Here is a 23,192-nt window from a genome sequence, read left to right as displayed (position 1 = left end):
GCCATTGTTTTACTAAGTGTTTTATCCTATTGTAAAGTGTCCTTGGGTGACTTGAAAGGCGCTCATAAATAAAATTTATTATTATTATTATTATTATTGTGGCACCATCACGCCCGTGCTGCTGATTCTCGGACCTTCACCCAGCTCAGTGGACGGTGCTAATACAAAAAGAAGAAGTTAAACCAGGCGTCTCACACTCAAATGAGCGGGCTGGCACTGGAGGGCCACCTTAATGTTCAAGGAGTACAAAGTGTTTGTTTTTAACCCTGTAAGACCCAGGCCATCAAAAAATAACCAGAAAATTCTCATGTTTTGGAACTGAGATGTTTATAAACCCTTATAACAAAATCCACATTTTTTCTGCAGCATCATGTTGTGTATGATATATTTTTATTATATATTTTTTTTATCGCATCTGATACATTGGGCATTTATGGCTACTTTTTGTTAACAACAATGTTAATTTTAGACAAAAACAGTTTTGTCCATAACATTTTGAAATTATGGCACATGTTGATCATGATACAAAGGGTATTATAGGTTTAATTTCAAATATTATATAATAATAAAAACTGCAAATCTTTTTTCCTCAGTCTTAATTAACTGAAGCTTTTGAGTGAACTAACAGTCAGACACATTAGTCCTCTGTTTCTGGACACACACATGACAGCACTTCTATCATTTAACACAATATTAATGCAGACACTTGTGTACACATTAGAGCTGTTGCACTCCACAACAAGTAAATCCTCCTAACAAAAAGGAACTTCCAGGACCAAACAGCATTATATGTTTTACGTGAATCTATGGTCCGGAACTGGAGGTGACACGGGCCGGAAGAGGCCCCTGTGCAGGGAGTTTGACACGCCTGAGCTAAACCGTCGGAAACACTTCTGACCTGTAGGTGGCGATGGCGGACCGAAGCAGCAGCACGCCGCAGAAAAAGAAGAAGCTGTGATGGCGCGGAGCAGCACGTAAACAGATGTGAACAGATGTTTTAGCGCATAGAAACAGGACAGCTGCTCCGACAGAGACCCGAGGAAGAGATGAGAGAGAGCGGAGTCAGAAGGCGCGACGGGACGGACTGAGGCTGCAGAGAGAGGCGCACTGACGGTTAGGGAGCTCCGCTAACACCGCTGCTAACAGCTAACACATGCTAACAGCGGTTAACAGCTACAACCCGCTGCTGGAGGTCCGCCTCACCAGGTGTCCAGGTGGGAACTGTCCCCACACCGTGATTGGCCTCTGTCTCCATACACACAGAAAGACATGACATGCACATAATGTGCACATAATGTGCACATTATGTGCATGTCATGTCTTATCTTTTTCATTCAAACAGCTTTGGCTTTTTAATCCGGTTACTCGGGTTTACTTGAATCTCTCGTGTGTGTCACCTGTGAGGTTCAAGGTTCTTTATTTGTCACATGCATAGTTACACAAGTATAACACACAGTGAAATGTAGCCTGACACGCTCCTCGACATGTGCAAAAATGGGGGCGGGGGGGGGGGCTGTAGAGGAAGAACATTATATATATCTACATATAATATATACACTGGGTGAATGTGCAGTAGTAGCAGCAAGCAGGTGAATTCTGTACATTAATATGAATAGACATCTGACTATTTTACAGGATAGACAATATAAACATATTTAAAATTAAAGGAATTTAAATGTACATTGTGCCTTGGTTTAGTGTCTGGAAGAGTCCTGTCTCAGTCAATTATAGATGATGTGAGAGGGCGGGTGTGTGTGTTTAGGGCACGGATGGCTTGGGGATAGAAGCTCCTCTTGAGTCTCTCTGTCCTTGCCCGGAAGATGCGGAACCTTCTACCAGATTGCAGAAGTTGGAACAGTTTGTTGCCAGGATGGGACGGGTCCTTCAGTATCTGCGCTGCTCTAGTCCGGCATCTCCTGGTGTAGGTGTCCTGAAGCGGGGGGAGAGCAATCCTGCAGCAGTGTTCTGCTGTACGGATCACTCTCTGGAGAGCTTGCAAGCTGTCACATGTGAACTGAAGAAAAAGTCACGCAAATCATCAGTCATGTATCATCTCACCCCGATACACGTGACATAGGGCTGCTCAATTAATCGAATTTTAATCTAAATTACGATCTGGGCTTTCAACGATCATTAAAAATGACTGAGCCAATTATTAGCCCCTCCCTCATGCTTTACTCTGGCGCTGCTCCGTGTGGCAAATCGAGCGCACCTCTCTGCGTTTCGAACACGTGTCACAACAATTAAGAGGACACGAGGGAAGCTCGGAAAGCTAAGCAGAAGTTATTTGGAGAGGAGAGTGACTGCCGTTGGTTGAAAAGAGAAAAACCTTCAGTGGTGTGGAAACATTATGGGTTCGAGTTCTTCATCATGGTCTCATTGATGAAGCAGAGGACCGTCCTGTCACATGTCTGTTTTGATAATTACGTTTGTTTGCAGACATCACCCCCCCACACACTCACGCACACTGTTAGCCCCGCCTCCACTTCAGCCTCGCATGTTTTGGAGACGGGTGGAGTTCTAATTGTGTTCCGTTGGTTCTGATCCAGGTTCTGCTCTAACTGCTGAGTGGATCTGTGTGACCCATCCGAGTAGCGATGGCGGCACGTGGGCGGGGGCAGAGGATGCTAAGTTTCACTATGGAAACAGTCAAAGGAGATGCTCCACCTCCATCGGTGCAGCAGCCCACACCTGTGTTTCCTGTAAGAGACTCACCTGCACCACTCGGGGGGGGGGGGGGGGGGGGGGGGGGGGATAAGCATCAGACTAGGTGTGACCTAATGATGTCACTCAGTTCCCGCCAATAACTCATGCTGATAATAAAACGCCGTGTTATTGGCTCAGACTTTGGTCGTAAATATTTTGCACTTGTAACTCAGACGTTGTAGTTGTGTAAATATGTTTTACAAAAACACGATTTATTTATTTTTAAGGTCTGTTTGCAGATACAAAGACCCGCAGCCACGACAAACACACAAATCCTCATCTATGCACAAACATAACATTTTCGGATATTTTGGTTACAGGGTTACAAACACCACAATCTGAGCCGCATGTTATCTCAGCACTCAGCTTCTTGTCCTCTCAGATTATTGATTATTGATTATTGATGTGTTCAGGAGTTTGACAGAGGTCTGTCTTCCATCACTGATCAATAATCTGATCAATGCACACAGACAGGCTGTAATTTAAGTCTAAAATTAAGTCATTAAAGTGGTGAAAGCAATGCATGCTGGAACATCGCGTTAATGCCTTGCTTTTGTCAAGGTGATGGAGCGGAAGCCCCTCCCCCTGACAGGCGGGGAGGAGGCGGAGTATCTGTTGGCCCTGAAGCAGGATTTCAGAGGCGCCATGAGGAGTCTGCCCTGCTTCATCCAGCCGCTGGTGACTCACAGAGGTCAGAGGTCACACGTCACACTTCGCTCGTCTTCCCGCTGATGATTTGCAGCTTTATTGTGAAAGTCTCACCTGTGCTTCATGTTTCCTGTCCAGATGTGGAGCGTTACTCTGATAAGTACAACAGAAGCGAGCAGATGGACAAGCTGCTGGACTGGGCTCCAGGTGAGGCTCCGCCCACAGCAAGTGATTAATCAAAAATCAGCAGCATTCACTGTTTTTTCAGGATTTATCCAATCAGAAACCAGGTGAATTTCTGCACATGCTCAGTAGAAGAATTTGGGATAAAAATTTTCAGGTATAAAATAAATATAAATACAGGATGCAGTAGCAGTACACAGTCATACTATACAGTAATACTTCACACTAGCAGTACACAGTCATACTATACAGTAATACTTCACACTAGCAGTACACAGTCATACTATACAGTAATACTTCACAGTAGCAGTACACAGTCATACTATACAGTAATACTTCACACTAGCAGTACACAGTAGCAGTACACAGTCATACTATACAGTAATACTTCACACTAGCAGTACACAGTAGCAGTACACAGTCATACTATACAGTAATACTTCACAGTAGCAGTACACAGTGCTGTTAACCACTCCCTGTTTTCCAGACTGGAAGAGATTCCCCAGAGAGCTCCGAGTCCACGTCAGGCAACCTGCCAGAGACAGTCAGTACACTCTGATTACACTCTGTACTCTGATTACACTCCGTGTATACAGGTGATGGTCTGGTGTTTAGCGGTGCGCTGTGTGTGTGTTCAGGTGTATCGGCTGCCGTTCAGTCTCCTCCTCCTCCTCAGATGAAGAAGAAGGGTGTGAAGGATAAAGAGGAGGTGCTGCTCAAACTGGAGGTGAGTCTGGATTTAGTCTCGCTGTGAGTCACGTTCCACATTTCTGAGTTTGGTTGTTTCCGTCAGCTGCGTGGAGCGTTTGATGTTTAAAAAAAAATTGTAACGTTAATTCAGTTTGAAGGTGTTCCTAATAAAGTGTCACAGAGTTGGGTTTTATTGATCCAAGTTTACTTTCGGCTTCCTGCTGGTTCCACCTTAAACTAACGAGTCCACCTTAACTGTGCCAGAGCCTGGAGAAGAAGGAGGAGCAGGAGACGTCAGAGGACGAGGAGGGAGAGACGAAGAAGAAGCAGGAGGAGGAGGAGGCAGAGGGAGAGGAGGAGTACGACGAAGAGGAGTTCGAGGAGGTGAGACCAGATCGATCAGTTTATTCAAACGCTTCTCTAACGAGGGTGTAACCAAATAATCCCAGATAATCTCTAAAGGTAGTTAATCTCATCATCAGTGATGTCACTGGGACGTCCTGTTCACACCTGCAGGATGTCTTCTGCTCTAAACTGGAATTAACTGGTTTAAAATGCAGCCAGTCAGAAACCAATCTGGGTTTAATCTGTTAATACAGTGGGGCAAAAAAGTATTTAGTCAGCCACCGATTGTGCAAGTTCCCCCACCTAAAATGATGACAGAGGTCAGTAATTTGCACCAGAGGTACACTTCAACTGTGAGAGACAGAATGTAAAAAAAAATCCATGAATTCACATGGTAGGATTTGTAAAGAATTTATTCGTAAATCAGGGTGGAAAATAAGTATTTGGTCAATAACAAAAATACAACTCAATACTTTGTAACATAACCTTTGTTGGCAATAACAGAGGTCAAACGTTTACTATAGGTCTTTACCAGGTTTGCACACACAGTAGCTGGTATTTTGGCCCATTCCTCCATGCAGATCTTCTCGAGAGCAGTGATGTTTTGGGGCTGTCGCCGAGCAACACGGACTTTCAACTCCCGCCACAGATTTTCTATGGGGTTGAGGTCTGGAGACTGGCTAGGCCACTCCAGGACTTTCAAATGCTTCTTACGGAGCCACTCCTTTGTTGCCCGGGCGGTGTGTTTTGGATCATTGTCATGTTGGAAGACCCAGCCTCGTTTCATCTTCAAAGTTCTCACTGATGGAAGGAGGTTTTGGCTCAAAATCTCACGATACATGGCCCCATTCATTCTGTCCTTAACACGGATCAGTCGTCCTGTCCCCTTGGCAGAAAAACAGCCCCATAGCATGATGTTTCCACCCCCATGCTTCACAGTAGGTATGGTGTTCTTGGGATGCAACTCAGTATTCTTCTTCCTCCAAACACGACGAGTTGAGTTTATACCAAAAAGTTCTACTTTGGTTTCATCTGACCACATGACATTCTCCCAATCCTCTGCTGTATCATCCATGTGCTCTCTGGCAAACTTCAGATGGGCCTGGACATGCACTGGCTTCAGCAGCGGAACACGTCTGGCACTGCGGGATTTGATTCCCTGCCGTTGTAGTGTGTTACTGATGGTGACCTTTGTTACTTTGGTCCCAGCTCTCTGCAGGTCATTCACCAGGTCCCCCCGTGTGGTTCTGGGATCTTTGCTCACCGTTCTCATGATCAGTTTGACCCCACGGGATGAGATCTTGCGTGGAGCCCCAGATCGAGGGAGATTATCAGTGGTCTTGTATGTCTTCCATTTTCTGATGATTGCTCCCACAGTTGATTTTTTCACACCAAGCTGCTTGCCTATTGTAGATTCACTCTTCCCAGTCTGGTGCAGGTCTACAATACTTTTCCTGGTGTCCTTCGAAAGCTCTTTGGTCTTGGCCATGGCGGAGTTTGGAGTCTGACTGTTTGAGGCTGTGGACAGGTGTCTTTTATACAGATGATGAGTTCAAACAGGTGCCATTCATACAGGTAACGAGTGGGGGACAGAAAAGCTTCTTACAGAAGACGTTACAGGTCTGTGAGAGCCAGAGATTTTCCTTGTTTGAGGTGACCAAATACTTATTTTCCACCCTAATTTACGAATAAATTCTTTACAAATCCTACCATGTGGATTCATGGATTTTTTTTTCACATTCTGTCTCTCACAGTTGAAGTGTACCTCTGGTGCAAATTACTGACCTCTGTCATCATTTTAGGTGGGGGAACTTGCACAATCGGTGGCTGACTACATACTTTTTTGCCCCACTGTAACATGGGATTGATCTCGTGGATTTTCTGAGGCTCTAATTGATGTTTTCTTGGCGCTGCAGGAGACGGATTACATCATGTCATACTTTGATAACGGCGAGGATTTTGGCGGCGACAGCGATGACAACATGGACGAGGCTATTTACTAAAGCACCAGCACACATGACTTCCAGTCACATGTTCCTGCGGTCTGACCGAAGTTGAGTCAGACCGACGACGATGATGATGATGATGATGATGAGACTTTTTCTGAATGTTTTTAAACTTTTGTACAAAATGTAATCAGTTTTATTTTCTGCTGCTGGACCAATAAAAACAGCACGTCTCACACACGCTCTGTAAGCATTTCAGGGAACGTTCCTCCTGGAACCAGCTGATCGTGACAGGAAGCAGCAGCTGGTCTGAGGAGGACCATCGTTACACTCGTGCCTGTGGTAAAACAAAAACTAGTAACACACAGCAACAACAACAGCATCTGGTAACATCTAGCACCCAGGCCTCACAGTCAGAGGACATGCACAGCTGTGGAGGAGCGTCATATCAAAATAGACGGAGGGACATCGTCATTAGGAAAGGAGAGACTGAGGTCAGATGAATGGCTGCTTTCACCATGAGTCACTCGCTGTGTCCGAATTCAGGGGAAGGATGCTCAAAATGCCATATTTGGAGGCAATGACGTCACAGCAACGCGACGAAGGCTGTCCGAATTCAAAGAGCGACAAATGCGTCCTACTTTTACCCAAATGTTAAGGATGGGTCCGATGTATCCTTCGTGTCCTACTATATCCCAGGATTCATTGCGGGTCATACAGGAGATTTGTTCCTGATAACGATGGTGGTCGAAGAGGAAAACACTTTCAAATGTAAGTATATAAAATCTGGTTGTACAAAAGTTAAATTGTTGTAGCGGCCGTGTTGTTAAGCTTTGGGCATCTGCAGAGACATGTTCCTTTTATTTAAATAACCGTAAACCAGCTTGTATTGCGGGTCCCGCGGTTTTTCATGTAATGCCACTTACATACAGCTAATTTAGCCCTGCGACAGACTGGCGACCTGTCCAGGGTGTACCCCGCCTTTCGCCCTATGACAGCTGGGATAGGCTCCAGCGCCCCCCGCGACCCTGAAAAGGATAAGCGGAAGCGAATGGATGGATGGATGGATACAGCTAATTTAGATTTTTTGAATTGGTGACATGTTGTGGGGAACAAAGACCAAACGGCTTAATTTATTAAAACGAGGAGAAAACGATCACCTCTTCACTGGGGTGAAGAATTGGGCCGCTACGGCGTGGAGGTACAAGAATAAATCAATGTACACATCATATTCATATGAGTGCGGTCCTATTAACCCTCATGCTGCACAGCAGCGGTCCCCAACCTTTGTTGCGCCACAGACACGGAGCCTTTAAGGTGTCGCGGATGAATGCAACCACATAAAATGACCAAGACAAAAACTGGTATTTTGTAAATATAATAACAAACGTGAATGTACTGAGTAATTGTGTAACTTTATTAGCAGCGTCCTCCTGAAAATGTGCCAACATTGAGAGTAACGTCCTCCTCTCTGCCGCTTAATGCTCTCTGGTCGTTATGGTAACGTGTAAATATTTCTTTCAAAATAAGACGCACAACTACAACAAGGGAAAGACCCAGGGAAACCGAGTTAACGATACAAACCCTGAAAACCATAAATTTCACAGCGGAGCCTCAACTCCCGTGGCCCGGTACCACACCACTCACGGACCGCTGCTGACCTGTGATGTCCACACGGCGTTCCTCTGGTGTCTGAAAGTCACCCGCTTGCAGGCCAGAAGACATGAGATAACTTTAAAGAATACAAAGTACGTCTGTGTGTTATCAAGAAGATGATTCTTAAGAACACAAGTTAATAAATGTGCAACTACTAAGAGTTGTGGTGTTTTTATTTGCCTGCTGTCATCTTTGATTTCCTCTGCCTTTAGGATTGCGAGTATCCAGGCTCAGGAGAGGGGTCAGTGGGAAGCCCACTGCTCTGCTTGGCCCTGGTTTGCCCTCATGGATGAGGTGATAGGACAGATGCCTTCCACTAAGCCTCCTGTCCTAATGTCCTCTCTCCCCGAGGACACCCCAGGGCCAAGCACAGCAGTGGGTGACCAAAACGACAGCGATGACGAAGCCACCTACGACAGGGAGGAAGAGGAGAAGATGATGAGCTGCTAGACCTCATCAGAGAGGACATGAGGCAGCAAAGAGAGGAGAGGAGAGCAGGGAGAGGATGGACCGACTGTTTCACTTCTAGAAAGATCAGTTCCCAAATGAGTTACGTACTGAGAAATGTGTTTATTTGAATATATTTCTTATGTGTTGCATTGGTTTGAAGGTTTTATGGTATTAATAAATTGACTCAATTTGATTTATGAACATAACTTTGAACAATATTACATGGATATTTATTTGATAGCAATAAATAAATAACAAAAACAATTAAACAAGAATATTTCAAATACACAGTAAAGATGAAAAAACAATATTTACAGTTGTTCAGACAGGATTAAGCTGAGTGACCTGGTCCTGGACCGTTTCTTTTACAACTGTAATAGATTACAGGAAGTCTCTGGCAGTGTTACTGAAGATCAGACGTGGATGGTGCTGCAACTGAGACCTGCGGTTTGTCTTTTCTGGTCAGCGAGTGGAGAATCACACAGGGTGGTCTGCAAAGAGAGCTTTAGGATCCTCCCACTGTCCACTGCATCGTCCATCCACAGGGTTTGCAGGGCTCACTCGTGGCTGCCACACCACTCAGATGTTTTCAGAAATATGCAAGCAGGAGATGGTGGGTGCTGTATTATTAGTATAATACTTGTAACTCTGTAGCAGACAACAGTTTGATAAAGTGCTGTGTAAAAACAAAAGATTAGATTCTATCAGTTTCAAAGATATTTAGTTTATATATGTTATATGACACAGTACATGTGTAAGAATGACCGATGTTGTGCCAAAAAATGATCGTCTGCCAAAAACTGATTTCCGGTTTTTGCCCTAAACTGATTGCTCGTATTTAACCTGCTATGAATAACTTGTTGTTTTATAATATGTGAAACATGTCAAATGTTTCCCTCATTAATGATATCAGGTCACTTTGAGCAACCAGCAACATTCCTGGAACAGGTAGAAGCTGCAACCAGTTTTTGGCAGTGACTTTTATCCTTTATTTATCCAGTTCACAAACAATCTTGTTGACATTAGAAATTTATTTTTTAAGAGTAATCTGGCCAAGAGGACAGCAGACAGCAAAACAAATATATCAATTGTATCTACATTAGAACCAGAGTTATAAAGATACTTGAACAACAGGTAATTATTGTATATATAAAACTCCTTTGTAAACCATGTTCACCGAAGTCTATTTACCAACATACATAAAGATATTACACATATTACACTTGGAAACATTGGAAATCATTTTTGACAGGCGAACACTTCTTGGCACAACGCCGGTAATAATTCAATTATCGTGTAATTAGCTGAGTAATTCCTAAATGCGTGTAGATTAAAGGACATTATTTTACCTGGACATGATTGTCTCTGATGAGCCTAAGGTACAAAACGTGCGGGCGACGACGATAAGGTTTTTCTAGCTCCTCGAGAATTAAAATTGTCCAAACAACTGAGCGACATTTCTGGGTCCATTTTAAAGTTTTCGCGCTGTGGCGCTAGCGACGGGAAAAACACGTAAGTAAGGGCGGAGTTGAAGACTAGGAGGCTGTCCACAGCCCATCTGTTATGTTGGATACTCATTGTTTGTTCAATAAAGTTTCTATGGAGAAAAAAAGGGGGCTGCCCACAGCCGCTCACTTTCTGACTACCCGTCCGTCTAAGGACACTACCTTGTGACGTAGGTAGTTAGTGTCCTTATGAGCGTCCTTCCCCTGAATTCGGACACAGCAACTGCTAGCAGGTAAAGGTGGTTCGATCCCAGGCTGCCTCCTGGCTGCATAGCGAATATCCTTGGGCAAAATGCTAACCCATGTTTGCCTACTGGTGGTGGTCAGAGGGCCCGGTGGCGCCAGTGTCCGGCAGCTTCGCCTCTGTCAGTGCGCCCCAGGGTGGCTGTGGCTACAATGTAGCTGCCATCACCAGTGTGTGGATGTGTGGATGACTGAATGTAGTGTGAAGCGCTTTGGGGTCCTTAGGGACTGAGTAAAGCACTATACAAATACAGGCCATTTACCATTTACCAAAGTGCAACGTTTAGTGATCGGCACATGCTGCGGTGCAGCTGAGGACTAACCCAGCTCCGCCTGTACCAGCCTGATGTCTCTCTCACCATTACGGCCCACACTTTGGGAGTCACTGCACGGATTACGGTGCAGGTGAATGATGTGTCCCTGGACTCTGTCGTGCTTTGGAATAACGTCAGGTGTATGAACCAGGTGTACACCTCCCACAGGCTTCAGACCAGGTGTTTCAGCCTGGCTCAGATTCAGCAGATGAAGTTTACCGTAAAACACCATATTTGGAGGACAGGGTCACCGTCAAGGCTGGACTGGGACAAAAAATCGGCCCGGGCATTTTGACTACAGACCGGCCCACCAGGACAAAGATTGAAAATGTGACGTCATTCAGGGGTAAAACCGCAAAGGATTCTGGGAACTTGTGGCAAGAGGTACTAGCGCACGCAGGCTTTCAATTGAACTCAGTTACACAGCGATAAAAAGAAACCCAAAAAATGGCAAGAAGCTGTTGTATTATTAACTGCAATAGCCGGTCGCATGACAGCCACGGGAAGCCGACGGGTAAAGAGATCGTTTTTTTTAATCGGATTACGTCGTTGAAGAGAAATTTTTTAAGCCATGTTTCCGAAGTAAGAGCCGACGGATGGTCTGGATATACCAAATATAACGTCCCAGAACACTCCAGCTCACAGGTTAGTCTGCTCCAAATCAAATCAAATCACTTTTATTGTCACATCACATGTGCAGGTACATTGGTACAGCACATGTGAGTGAAATTCTTGTGTGCGAGCTTCACAAGCAACAGCTTCCAAGCATTTCCACACAGGTCAGTCTGCTGTTGTAGTTAATGCGTCATTTTCATAACATAATTAGTGATATGAATGTGACAGGTGAGACCTGGAGACTTGGGACCGCCCCTGGTGGGCGGAGCTGGTCTTCGCTCCTTTCATAAGCGCAGGTGTGGGCAATTGGGTATTCCTTTGCAAACCTGAAGCTGCGAGTGCTTGGTCCGAGTTGGGCAAGTTGGTGTTTCTTAACTATGAAAGTCTGATACGCGTCCTCCCCTAAACTTCTGTTAGAACGGTAGGTTACACAAAAATGTACCACTTGAGCTCTGGCTGTTGGCAGAGGTTTACAGTTATTTGCACCCTTGTAGGTGGGAAACATTGCTCCCGTGAGAACGGTATAGTGGACTTCATCGCCACTGACCCACATTTATTAGCAATGCGCGAAAATCACGTGATTGCTAAACAAGGGGGAGGGTGCATCCGGCCTCCTCGGCTGTAATTGGTCCAGCCCAGAGTCGATCATGACCAATTGGCCAATCCAACACCTTTCATTATATATACCCTTCCTTAAAAAAAAAAAAAAAATCCATCGGCCCATAAAAACAAAAAATCGCCAGCGGCCCACCGGGCAAATGCCCGGTATGCCCGATGGCCAGTCCAGCTATGGTCACCGTTAAGATACAAACCTCTGCAGCTGTGGCCAACCACCTGCTTTCTTTCTGTGAACTGATGACCTTTGCCCTCTGAGCATTCCTCCTGGCTCTGATTTTTAAATTTGATGTTTTCTTGTCTTTGCGACTCCAGACATGCCGATCCATGTTTTCTTCGCGTCTCCTCAGACACAAACTGGACCTCTTTGTTCTTATTTTAACTGAAGACTGAAATTATGTGTAAATGATTTCTTTTCCTTTGCATGTGTCACGGTGTGTGCTGCAGCAGGCAGGGACCCAAACGCAGGACTCGTACACGGGATGAAAACTTAAAGCGGACACAGAGGAAAACACAGCAGGACAATGAGAGGACGGGGACAGGAGGGAACACAGCTGGGACCATCAGGGGGCGCCACGCCAGTGCCACAAATGTTGGGAAAAAAAAAAAGAAGTTGGTACTATTATTTCTAAATACAAAAAATAATCCCACGTTAATTAAAATGCAAAGTAAATCTTATTTAATAGAAATATTATTTGTTACAACATTACGCCCCCCCCCTCCCCGCATGGTGCGCCCCCTCCCTCCCGTATCATGGTTCCTTTTGGACGTCACCACATCAAAAAATCAACACAAGATGTCAAAACGGCCAAAACTGTCAGGTGGCCAGGGAAGAAAAAAGAGAGAAGAAGAGGAGGAGAAACGAGAAAAAGACAGAGGTAGGTAACGTTAGCCTACATGAAATTATTTGAATGTGATAGTAACCTACATTTTTAGCATTAAGCTAATGTTACATGATTCGCTAATTGCTAATCAATAAATAGCTAGTTAACTGTTTTAACGTCAGTTAATATTGTGGAGGGGGCTAAATTGTTATGGAAAATAATAATGTAACGTTAGGTAATTACAGTACTCCCACCTTTCCCACCATTCCTCATTTGTATTCATCTTTTAAGCAGGTGTTTTTTGTTTACATTGTTATTGCCTTCTGGTTAGCTAACGTTTACCCTGCAGGTAATAGTCACTTTTCCGCCCCTGTATATATTATAGTTGTAAGCCTAGTTGTTAAAGCGCACATCATTAATGTTAATTAAGCAATATCACATGAGAGGGAATGCTGTTTTTTAATATGAGCACTGCTGTGATTCGGTCAAAGATAATCATAACATAACATTCTCATATGATATTATACTGTTACTTTGCATTCTGCTATTCAGCATTTCACTGTAATGATGACAATAAATTGAATCTAATCTAATTTGCATATCAGTTAACATCATACATATATCTCTTTGGTTTTTCATTTATATTATATCATTTCATTTTATTCCTGGAATCATATGTTTTTATTATTAGACTTTAATACTCAGTGGTGTCACATACTCCTCTCTTCAGATGCACTGTTGAAGTTTCTAAATCCCACCCCTGGGCCATCTACCACATCTACCGCTGCTGCCTCCACTTCAGCAGCACAACCCACCAGTTTTGCAGCAGCATCAAGCGGTGTTATTGTATTTCATATATTCATTTTTTATTTTTTTGTATTCATTTATTTATTCATATATTTTTTTATCTTGTTAATTATTCTGATTGTGAATTTGCTTTCTTTAAGTAAAAAAAAAAAAGGGTCAAAGACAAAGCTATTCGGTTTCTTGTGAGTACATACACTACACTGCCGATGTAGGGGGGCGCCACCTAAAATCTTGCCTAGGGCGCCAGATTGGTTAGGGCCGGGCCTGGCTGGGACACATCAGACCTAACGAGACAGGGGGAAGCGAAACTAGATACACTGCACACAGGACAGGAACTATCAAAATAAAACAGGAAACACACAGACTCAGGACACACAGCTTACACAATGAGTGGGGAGACATGAAACGTGGGACATGGGAAATCACAGAGTATACACTGCTGAGGTAAATACTAAGGGAGGAACAATCACTAAAGAAAGCCAAAACCATGAACAACAATAAGAACATAGTGTTACGTTACGTAGTTACAACGTTTGAAACACAAAAACTCGTGACAGCATCCATCAATAAATAAATATGACACAAATAAAATCATGACTTTATTATAAATAACAGAAGGACATTTCTGTTTGTGGGTTCATTTTGAAGCTTCTAGTATTTTGAAGCACTGTGTTATTAATTCATTTATTTCACATGCTGGGTCCACGCCCTCATTTTATGTTTGACAGCGTTTTAGTAGGTAAAAGCTTAGACATGAGCTGAGCTGCGGTTTGGGGAAGGCCTCGAAGGGGCCAGGCAGAACCCGTGTACTACACAGAAGTGAAGAAGTTAGAGAATTGAAAAGGGAGGGTGGGGCTCGTAAATGAGAATAAACAGCTTGCAGAAGTGGGGGAACATATAGAGATGAGAATCAGAAGGGGCGTGTTTGGAGGCGGGGTCACACTCCTGAAATTCCGATACTTAATCTCCATTATTTGTTTCAGGAAGTGACCTTAATTGGTCGCGAGTGCCTAATGCTAGTTAGACTGACTATCAGTCTGCATCCACACATACTGCTAATTAGTAAAATCCAATCTAAACCGTAGAATTTCTCTCACTACAACTGGAGCTCCGCCTCCACAGATGCTCTGTTAGTACAGAGGTCATGATGGAAATATGTTATATGCAAATATATTTTTGTACATGTTAATATTTCATACATGTTACTGTGTTCTGTTTGCAGCGAGAGCAGCGACAAACTGGAGCTCAGTTCCTTCTGTAGGTTGTTAGGTTTTGTATTGTTGATTGTCATTTATGCTTAGAAATATTTAACCATATATGCTTAGAGGTGTATAATCAATTGTGTAGTGATAGGATGTGTGATCTTTAGCAGGCTGCAAAGGCTTGGTGTGTATTCCACACTGGAATGCACACCTACATCCTGGGAGCATGGGAAGAGGTCGTACCTTGTTTTATTGTTTTATGGTAGGATAAACGTGGCTGTATCTGTTTTAGGCTAAGTGCCTTTTGTTTAGATGAACTGTTGGACTTCCAGACCAGCAGGTTTAGGGAAGTCATTTATGGGGTCACACTCTGACCCCACACACACACACACACACACACACACACACTCACACACACACACACACACACACTCTCACACACACACACACACACACACACACACACACACACTCTCACACACACACACACACACACACACACACTCTCACACACACACACACACACACACACACACACACACACACTCACACACACACACACACACACACTCTCACACACACACACACACACACACACACACACACACTCTCACACACACACACACACACACACACACACTCTCACACACACACACACACACACACTCACACACACACACACACACACACACACACGGTACTCTTTGTTTGTATGTAGACGTCATATGTTAATGACCCTATGCATATTCATGTAACCACAATAAAAGGAGTGCTATGGGGAACCTGGCTGAGAGTCTGATGGAGGTCAAGTGGTGGGACGACACTTGGCTCCAGGCAGGTCTCCCTCATGCATGAGTAACACGAAGAACTCTGCCTACTTGGTGTTCAATGCTTTTGCTGTGTAATTATATTGTCTTCAACGTTCCAGCGAATAGGTTCAAGCTACAAACCTATCAAGGTACACCCATAAAGGTGATTCTGATGCCACACAGAGTCACGTCACGAGGTCGTCTGACTGCTCTCTCTCTCCCACCTGCTCCTGTGTTTCTGTTGCCACGCCCTCTGACCTCTCCTTCCTCCTCCTTCTCCTCCTCCTCAGCACCAGCAGCAGCAGGACGGCAGCGAGCAGCAGGAAGACCAGAGGCGAGATGGAATGAACTCTGTGAGAGTACGATGACTCCGCCCTCCAGTTTACCCTCAGCCGGTTGTCCAGGCTCAGGTGAGACGCCTCACAGGTGTAGTTGTGTTTCCTCTGCAGCTCCTTTTCGTCGACCATCAATGTCTTCCTCACTTGGTAGAGGCCGTTCCCATTGGGCAGCACCGAGCCAATGCGCAGCTCGCCTTCGTCCACGGGCTGGCCGTCCCGCAGCAGGCTCAGGTTAATGTGGCGAGGGTAGAAGTCAGTGGCCAGGCAGGTGACCTGAGCCCCGCCCACCACTTGCCTGGTGATAAAGCGGAGTCGAGGCTTCACCCTTCGCATCACAAGGTGCTTCTCGCGCTCCAGGAAGTGTTGGAGCGTCCGCACACAGAACGGTAGATATATGTTTGAATACAGCATCTGGAAGGATGTTTTCTTTAGGGCGTCCCACTGGATCTCCCAGCCTTCCCTGACAGCATACGTGAAGTGGGTCATGTTGTAGAGCAGGCTGTCGGCGTCCTGCCCGTTGGAGCCGTCTCTGAACATGATGAGTGCCGGCTGGCCGTCCTCCAGTACCTCGCAGCCCGTTACCCTCTGCTGGACATGAACGCCATCGATGGTCAGGTTAAAGCGATGCTTCACCAGATTCAGCCTCTTCTTCATGCTGGAGTAAATGTCTCGTAGCACAGTCACGGGCTCCTGGCCCAGGTTGAGTTCCGCTTCGTGGTCAGATGCCGTGCTCGCCCTCATCACCCGGTCGACCTTTGAGTCATAGTATCCCACCTGGATGTCATCCAACATCAGAACAACAGTGAACTCTGGGAAGTGGGCAGAGCCTGGGATGTAGGAGGCAAGCGCCCAGAGGGAGTGTCGTCCTGTGCCTGATGGAACAAATTTACAACAATGTTACTTAAAATAACGTAAAACTTCAGGCTAATGTTCCCAAAGCTCCCGACCTCTGGGCTCTACCCTTCCCCACTACTGGCTCCTGCTGAACCCGATTATCATGCCATTGGCTGAGGTCGGAGTCCTGCAACCAGTGGCTGCTCTCCGTGGCCTGTGTAAGCACAGTGGTTGTTGTGTTGGTGTGTTAGCCTTGTTTGAGACATTTCATCCCAGAAGCGTGTTCAGTTCTAAAACCAAATGGTAAAAAGTCCCAGGTGCTTCATGTGCTTCATCACATGAACCATTGTAAAAAAAACAAAAGCATGTAGGTCATTATCAGGTTTTGGGTGAAACCATTGTTTCACTCTATATCACAGGTGTCAAACTCCAGGCCTCGAGGGCACAACTGTACCCTCAAACACACAATAATAACATGGACTGAACCACCACTCACAACCACCAGCACTTTATAGCCTCTGTAGAAACTATCTACACCCTCACTTATCTTAACTGCACTACTGTATAGCTCTGTGTAAATAATCATTCTGTACATTCGATAATCTTTAATCCTACAACTGTTTACAACTTGCATAGTTCCCATTTCTGTATAGCTGTATATCTCAGATTCTGTAAAGTTATTTATTTCATATTCTGTATAGTTTTTCATATTTATATCCTGTTCATAGCCTGCACATAGCTTGTACTCACTACAGCCTGTACATACTTATAGTTATAGAATATTCACAACATACTTCATACCGTGTACATTATAACTGTCACGACCTGCGGGGTCGGCAAGGCACTGATCAGCAATCTCTCTCCCCCTCCCCTGTTTTGCCGGGGCGGAACTCATGGCAGGTTCACGCCCTCAGCCCACGCCCTCCCGGATCATGCACACCTGGGCCTCATCAGACCAGCTGGTATATCAGAAGGAGGAGATCAGCTGTTCAACGCTGGATTGTTGTGAAGACTCCTGTCAGTACACGTCGAGCCCTAGTTTCCCACACTTCCGCCTCAGAAAGTAACATTTGTCTCTCTGTTCTAGATTCCCCGGACCCGTCCCCGTGTTTCCCCGTGTGGAGCGTGTAAGAGGTGGCTGGTCACTAGCGGAGAGAGGTTGGCGTGAGCATGTGTGTGATCCCCTTGTTTTCCCTGGAGCCCTGGAACCCGTCCTCGCACATCTTGTATATAGCACTGTCCTCACACTGCCTGTAAATACACTTGGTGAAGATTTTTGTGAATAAACGGTCTCTGTTACAACACACTCCAGAGTCCTGCGAGTGGATCCTCAGAGCAACCCGTGACAATAACATACCATAATAGACCCATTTCTGTCATGGTTCGGCTGTGTGGCAGGCAGGAGAAGGACCCAAACGCAAACTCACGGAGACGAAACGTAAACTCAAAAACACAGCTTTAATGCTGGCATAAAGTGAAACACAAAAAAACAGTACTAAACTTAAACTGGGGAGACTAAAGCACGAGGAGCCACAGGGAAAAATCACACAGCTATGAGGGAGACTACGACACTGACAAAGAGAAACACAGGGCTTAAATACACAGAGGGATAACGAGGGAATGAGACACAGAAGGAGGGCACAGCTGGGAGAAATCAGGACTGGACAAGACAGAGACGCAAAACTAGAAACACTCACATGAGGCATGGACCTTCAAAGTAAAACAGGAAGTATCACACAGAGACGCGAACTAGACACAGTGGAGACAGCAACTAAGAAACAGAGACAAACCATAAGGCAGAGGTCTAAGAACCAAAATACACAGAGGGAAATAATCAGCTTTGAACACAAGAGACTAGACTAGAGGGAGTAACAAAAGACCAACCATGAGAACATAATGCACAATGCAGGGTGACAGAAAACAAGAAACTCAAACATGCAAAGACCCACAATAAACAGAACAGAGGGGGCACAGAGAGACATGAAGGGCAGGGGAGACTTAACATGGGTTGAAACACAAGGGGGAACTAATAAGCAAATGAACATAGGAGGCCTAATGAGCTAAACATACTATAAACATCAAAATGAACTAGAACTCAAAACACTGGGTCCTAAGACCCAGGATCGTGACAATTTCTGTAATATACTTACATATCTATACTATTGCTAATATATATTGTAATATATCTATATCACTAAAGCACTTCTGGATGGATGCAAACTGCATTTCGTTGCCCTGTACTTGTGCATTTGCAATGACAATAAAGTTGAATTCTATTCTATTCTATTCTATTCTATTCTATTCTATTCTATTCTATCTTGACAGCAAAATTATTTCAAGCAAGGAAAATTCATTTCTGCGTGCAGGAAATGTGTTTTAATGTTTGCTATCATTCAATTTCAATTTCAATTTTATTTATGTAGCACCAAATCACAACAGCAGTCGCCTCAAGGTGCTTTACATTGTAAGGTAGACCCTACAATAATACATACAGAGAAAATCCCAACAATCATATGACCCCCTATGAGCAAGCACTCTGGTGACAGTGGGAAGGAAAAACTCCCTTTTAACAGGAAGAAACCTCCGGCAGAACCAGGCTCAGGGAGGGGCGGGGCCATCTGCTGTGATTGGTTGGGGTGAGAGATTCATATACACACACAATAACAGCCCCTCTCACTCAGCTCTGTGTGCTGACAGACCTGCCCCACATGGCTGGGACATTTGACCTCAGAACTGAAGAAGCTTCTCGAATGAAACGTCTTCAAGCAACTTAAAGAAGTCCAGACGCTTTTCTTCCCGAGCTCCTTAGACTACTCAGGGATTAATAAAGTATTCTAGTTCTGATTTGGTGTTATATAAATAAAATTGATCTGAACTGAATTGAAAATTTAATATTTTTGATCAATTATTAAATGATTTAACAGGGACTTATTAGAACTAATGATTAATAATTAAGATTGAATAGTTTTAATCTTTGGTGCAGTTGAGGAGGGTCTATTGTTATTTCTTTGTAGATTTTTATGCTTAAATGGTTTCTTTGGTTTGTTTGCAGATGGCCCGGGAGCAGAAGCTCCAGAGAGATGGGATTTTAGTGGCATTACTAACTGCCACTAAATTACTTACTGGTGCAGGTTCCGCTCTTCGGCAAAGGTTTCTTCATTTGGTTCTGTCCAAGGCGTCCTCAGGTGATGCGTTAACGGTCTAAATGTCTTCTTTGATTTTGTCCAGCCACTGTTTCTTTGGTCTGCCTCGAGGCCGGCGTCCTGGGTCGATCCTCGTAGCCGTTTTTGCTACAGAGTTCTCATCGCTTCGAATCACGTGTCCATACCACCTCAGGTGGGACTCGAGCATCTTTTCCTTTATTTGGGCTACACCTAGTCACTTCCGTATGTCCTCGTTAATAACCCGGTCCCATCTCGTTATTCCCATTCTCCATCGGAGCACGTGTATCTCCGTGTTGGCCCGCATTGACCACACATGAGCAGGCCCTAAACACCACGGAGATCGTGGTGTTTAGGGCCTGCTCATGTGTGGTCAATGCGGGCCAACATGCGCAGCCATTTTCCCATGAGTCGATCTGGCATTTTTGTGTCACAAAGTACACCAGTGACCTCTCGCCATTTTAACCAGGCTGCATTATTCGTGCTCGGACATCGGAGGTGATATTTCCGTTGTAGCTGATGACTGAACACAGGTAGCGGAACTTCAACTCTGTGTTATGATGGTGCCATCAGTTTGGGGAGTCTCCTTCCAGGTATTCAGTCTTTTTCATATTGACCCCCATACCATAGTTGTCGAGCCGGGTCTTCCAGAGTTGAGTTGTCGTTTGAGTCTCTTCCCTGACCATATGAAGACAATCTTACCAAACAAAACGAGGCACACTGATGTCTAGATTTCACATAATTTCATGATGTGGTAAATGATGAATACCTGGGAAAGGAGAAGTGTGAAATCTGTCATGGTCCTGAGTCTGTGGACTTTTTCTGTTTGTATTAGTTATCCTTGATTTCATGATGTGTTTTTGCTCGTCTCTTGGTTTTGATTTCTGTCTCTAGTATTCCCCTCTCCTCAGGTCCTTTGCATTTCTTGTGTTCTAGTTCTTTGGTTGTGGTTCTGTGCTCCTTCTGTTTAGTGTACACTCATCCCTGCCGGTGTGTTCCCTTTGTTCTCTGTCAGCTGTATCCCCTCGTCAAGTCCGCGTCTGTTATGTTTCCTATTTTACTTTGAAAGTCTGTGTCCTATGTCAGTGTTTTGAGTTTTGCTTCCCCTGGTGTTGTCATGTCAGATTACGCCCAGCTGTGCTCTCCCCCTGTGTCTCATTCCCCTCTTTATCCTTCAGTGTAGCCCTGTGTTTCTCCCTCATGCTGTGTGTTTCCCTGTGTGCCTCCACGTATGCTTAGTTTTCCTGATTCCCAGTTTAGGTTTTGTATGTTTTTTTGTTCAGTAATAAAGCTGCTTTTTGACTTAGACTTTCGCCTCTGTTGAATCTGCACTTTGGGTCAATCCCTGCCTGCCACACAGCCCTAACATGACGAAATCCTTACAAATGCTGTCAAAGTTAGGGTTTTTTTTTTGTTTTTTCTTCCTTTTCTAAAATCAAGTTTGAATCCAGTTTTTACACGATGCCGAGCAACATTTTAAATGTACAGAGAGATTAAAAAGTTTGAACCTGTAAAATCAGTCTGACATCACAGGTCCATCGGTGAAATCACTAACCATGTTTTTATCTTTTACCTTTGATTTAAAAATGTGACATTTGAGTCTCTGAATGATTGAATTAATCAGGACGTTGAATCGAACAGATAACCAAACACTGACAGATACAGGTACAGTCAGACAGGTGAGCACAGCAGCTTTCACTACCTGAGCTCATGGTGCGGTGGAGCAACAAAGACATCAACATCAGCTGCAGGACAAACATGTCGATGAAGCTGATCAGTCCTGATCTATTCCGGTTGGTCCTGATCCGTATTCGATCCGTCTGTGTCTCAGAGAGTCTTCACTTTCATTTTCTGAGCTCTGAGTTCCGGGGCAGTTTAGGCCAATCAGCATCCTTCTTTCACTGTCTCTGGGCAGATTTGAGGATTGTGACCAATCAGACAAAAATAATAAAAACGGTTTGCATTCTTTGCCACGGCTGCAGCATGACCAGCTTAACCTGGACTGTTTGTCCAGCAGCTGCTTCTTTGAGTGTGTCCATGAACACGTTATTAAAAAGTCGTTATTTGACTTCCTGAGTTTGTAAAATGAATAAAATCTGCTATTCGGTTTTTAAGTGATGACGTGATGAGTCCTGCTTCCAGGCCCGAAGTAGTCTGCATTTAATAAGGCTTTTGTGTTTTTAATATGTTTTAATGCTTTGTATCTTGTTCTATTTAATCTCAACAAGCCCCTAAAAACAGTCAGTGATTGCTGTCGGCCTCTTTCGGTTTTATTACCGCTAATCGTTTTAAAGCTCAGTTTTAAACCTCACGATGTAACTCCAGCCCAGCAGCAGTATATTAATGACTAACCTCGTATTGTGGATGGATTATCTCAGTTGTTCTCCTGACTGAAGTTTGGTCCGTTTACAGCATCCTGCCATGCGATTACATTTGTCCCGAACCATCAAGTTAACTTTTATCAAGTGGAAAAAAGTTAGCGTTCATCCTCCAGCTTCACTGTGTTTATGCTAACATAGCTGTGTTGCTAGCGGCCACGTAGCACATCATTATATACCAGCTAGCCCAACTTCAGTAACCCTACAAACGTCACTGCTGTTTAGTTTCCTGTCTTCATTTATGTTGGAAGTGATAGCAGAGCTGTACGTTTGAATGCTTCATAAATCTCTCAGTCAGAACATGCTACATCATGTTTAGGTGGAAGCTAGCGACCTAACTTCCTGCTAACTTCTAACTCTGTTAAATGTAATAAATTTGGTTTTCATGGATGTTAAACGTAATTGTTTCACCTGGTAAAGCAGCAACGCTGATCATTTTATTAAAGATGAAAGAATTTAGAAGTTTTTCAACTCTCAGTAATGCTACAGTGATCATTTGACTTTGGGACCTGCAGCAGAGTTTGGGCCCAGACATGGCTAATGACGTCAGACTTAAAGACCTGATTGTAAGGAAACAAGAAGGAAATGAGCCTGTGACTTTCTGCCCCAAAAGTGTCAGTGCTGGACTCATGCAGACACAGATAATCCAGAGTACATCACGGTCAGGCCGACACAGGGGAGCTCTGAAACAGGCTGAAGGGTTCAGGTCATACTAACTAAAGGTGCAGGTAAATATTAATAAATAACAATCATAATAAAGCAGAGGCTCGTTAGCGACCTGCTGACCTGTTGTCCTTAAAGTGAGTGTGGAGCTGCAGGTGCAGTGTGTGGATTCAGACATTAGGCTGTGATACTGACCTTTGCCCTGCTTTCTGCCTGCAGGCTCTAAAAGTGGAAGCAGAGCTGGAAACATGAGTGGCTGA

General features: G+C 44.4%; 3 protein-coding genes across 8 annotated transcripts; 2 read left to right on the top strand and 1 right to left on the bottom strand.

Moving 5' to 3' along the window:
- Positions 1–936: 936 nt before the first annotated feature.
- On the top strand, positions 937–6,754 carry polr3glb (RNA polymerase III subunit GL b). 3 transcript variants are annotated; one of them, XM_080897293.1, is made up of 8 exons: positions 939–1,113; positions 2,550–2,702; positions 3,268–3,397; positions 3,493–3,561; positions 4,025–4,081; positions 4,176–4,264; positions 4,492–4,611; positions 6,489–6,754. In XM_080897293.1, exons 2-8 carry the CDS (start codon positions 2,598–2,600, stop codon positions 6,573–6,575), a joined length of 657 nt encoding a protein of 218 aa, XP_080753419.1. In that variant the 5' UTR covers positions 939–1,113; positions 2,550–2,597; the 3' UTR covers positions 6,576–6,754. The 3 variants fall into 3 exon arrangements, with proteins under 3 accessions (XP_080753420.1, XP_080753419.1, XP_080753418.1); XM_080897292.1 differs by having other exon boundaries at positions 940–1,214; XM_080897294.1 differs by lacking the exon at positions 2,550–2,702 and having other exon boundaries at positions 937–1,214.
- A 148-nt stretch (positions 6,755–6,902) lies between these two features.
- Positions 6,903–18,034, top strand: LOC308406339 (uncharacterized protein). Of its 4 annotated transcripts, none has more exons than XM_080897298.1 (8): positions 6,903–7,289; positions 7,945–8,266; positions 8,387–8,723; positions 9,005–12,528; positions 12,713–15,707; positions 15,849–15,968; positions 17,631–17,747; positions 17,818–18,034. In XM_080897298.1, exons 2-3 carry the CDS (start codon positions 8,016–8,018, stop codon positions 8,622–8,624), a joined length of 489 nt encoding a protein of 162 aa, XP_080753424.1. In that variant the 5' UTR covers positions 6,903–7,289; positions 7,945–8,015; the 3' UTR covers positions 8,625–8,723; positions 9,005–12,528; positions 12,713–15,707; positions 15,849–15,968; positions 17,631–17,747; positions 17,818–18,034. The 4 variants fall into 4 exon arrangements, with proteins under 4 accessions (XP_080753424.1, XP_080753423.1, XP_080753422.1 ...); XM_080897297.1 differs by having other exon boundaries at positions 7,942–8,266; XM_080897296.1 differs by having other exon boundaries at positions 6,903–8,266; positions 12,367–12,528.
- On the bottom strand, positions 15,701–17,634 carry LOC308406337 (hereditary hemochromatosis protein-like). The gene has a single exon (XM_080897291.1). It carries the CDS (start codon positions 16,686–16,688, stop codon positions 15,744–15,746), a length of 945 nt encoding a protein of 314 aa, XP_080753417.1. The 5' UTR covers positions 16,689–17,634; the 3' UTR covers positions 15,701–15,743.
- Positions 18,035–23,192: the final 5,158 nt, after the last annotated feature.

This window comes from Rhamphochromis sp. 'chilingali', assembly GCF_963969265.1.
Source record: "Rhamphochromis sp. 'chilingali' genome assembly, chromosome: 11".
NCBI lineage: Eukaryota > Metazoa > Chordata > Actinopteri > Cichliformes > Cichlidae > Rhamphochromis > Rhamphochromis sp. 'chilingali'.
The sequence above is the reverse complement of the archived record's forward strand: the minus strand, read 5'-3'. Positions and strand labels throughout refer to the sequence as shown.

Coding starts and splice junctions, on each gene's coding strand:
- polr3glb (XM_080897293.1), top strand. CDS start 2,598: ATGGCGGCACGTGGGCGGGGGCAGAGGATGCTAAGTTTCACTATGGAA. Junction 2,703..3,267: donor AGCCCACACCTGTGTTTCCT/GTAAGAGACTCA, acceptor GCTTTTGTCAAG/GTGATGGAGCGGAAGCCCCT. Junction 3,398..3,492: donor GCCGCTGGTGACTCACAGAG/GTCAGAGGTCAC, acceptor TTTCCTGTCCAG/ATGTGGAGCGTTACTCTGAT.
- LOC308406339 (XM_080897298.1), top strand. CDS start 8,016: ATGGTAACGTGTAAATATTTCTTTCAAAATAAGACGCACAACTACAAC. Junction 8,267..8,386: donor ATAACTTTAAAGAATACAAA/GTACGTCTGTGT, acceptor CTCTGCCTTTAG/GATTGCGAGTATCCAGGCTC.
- LOC308406337 (XM_080897291.1), bottom strand. CDS start 16,688: ATGTTGGATGACATCCAGGTGGGATACTATGACTCAAAGGTCGACCGG.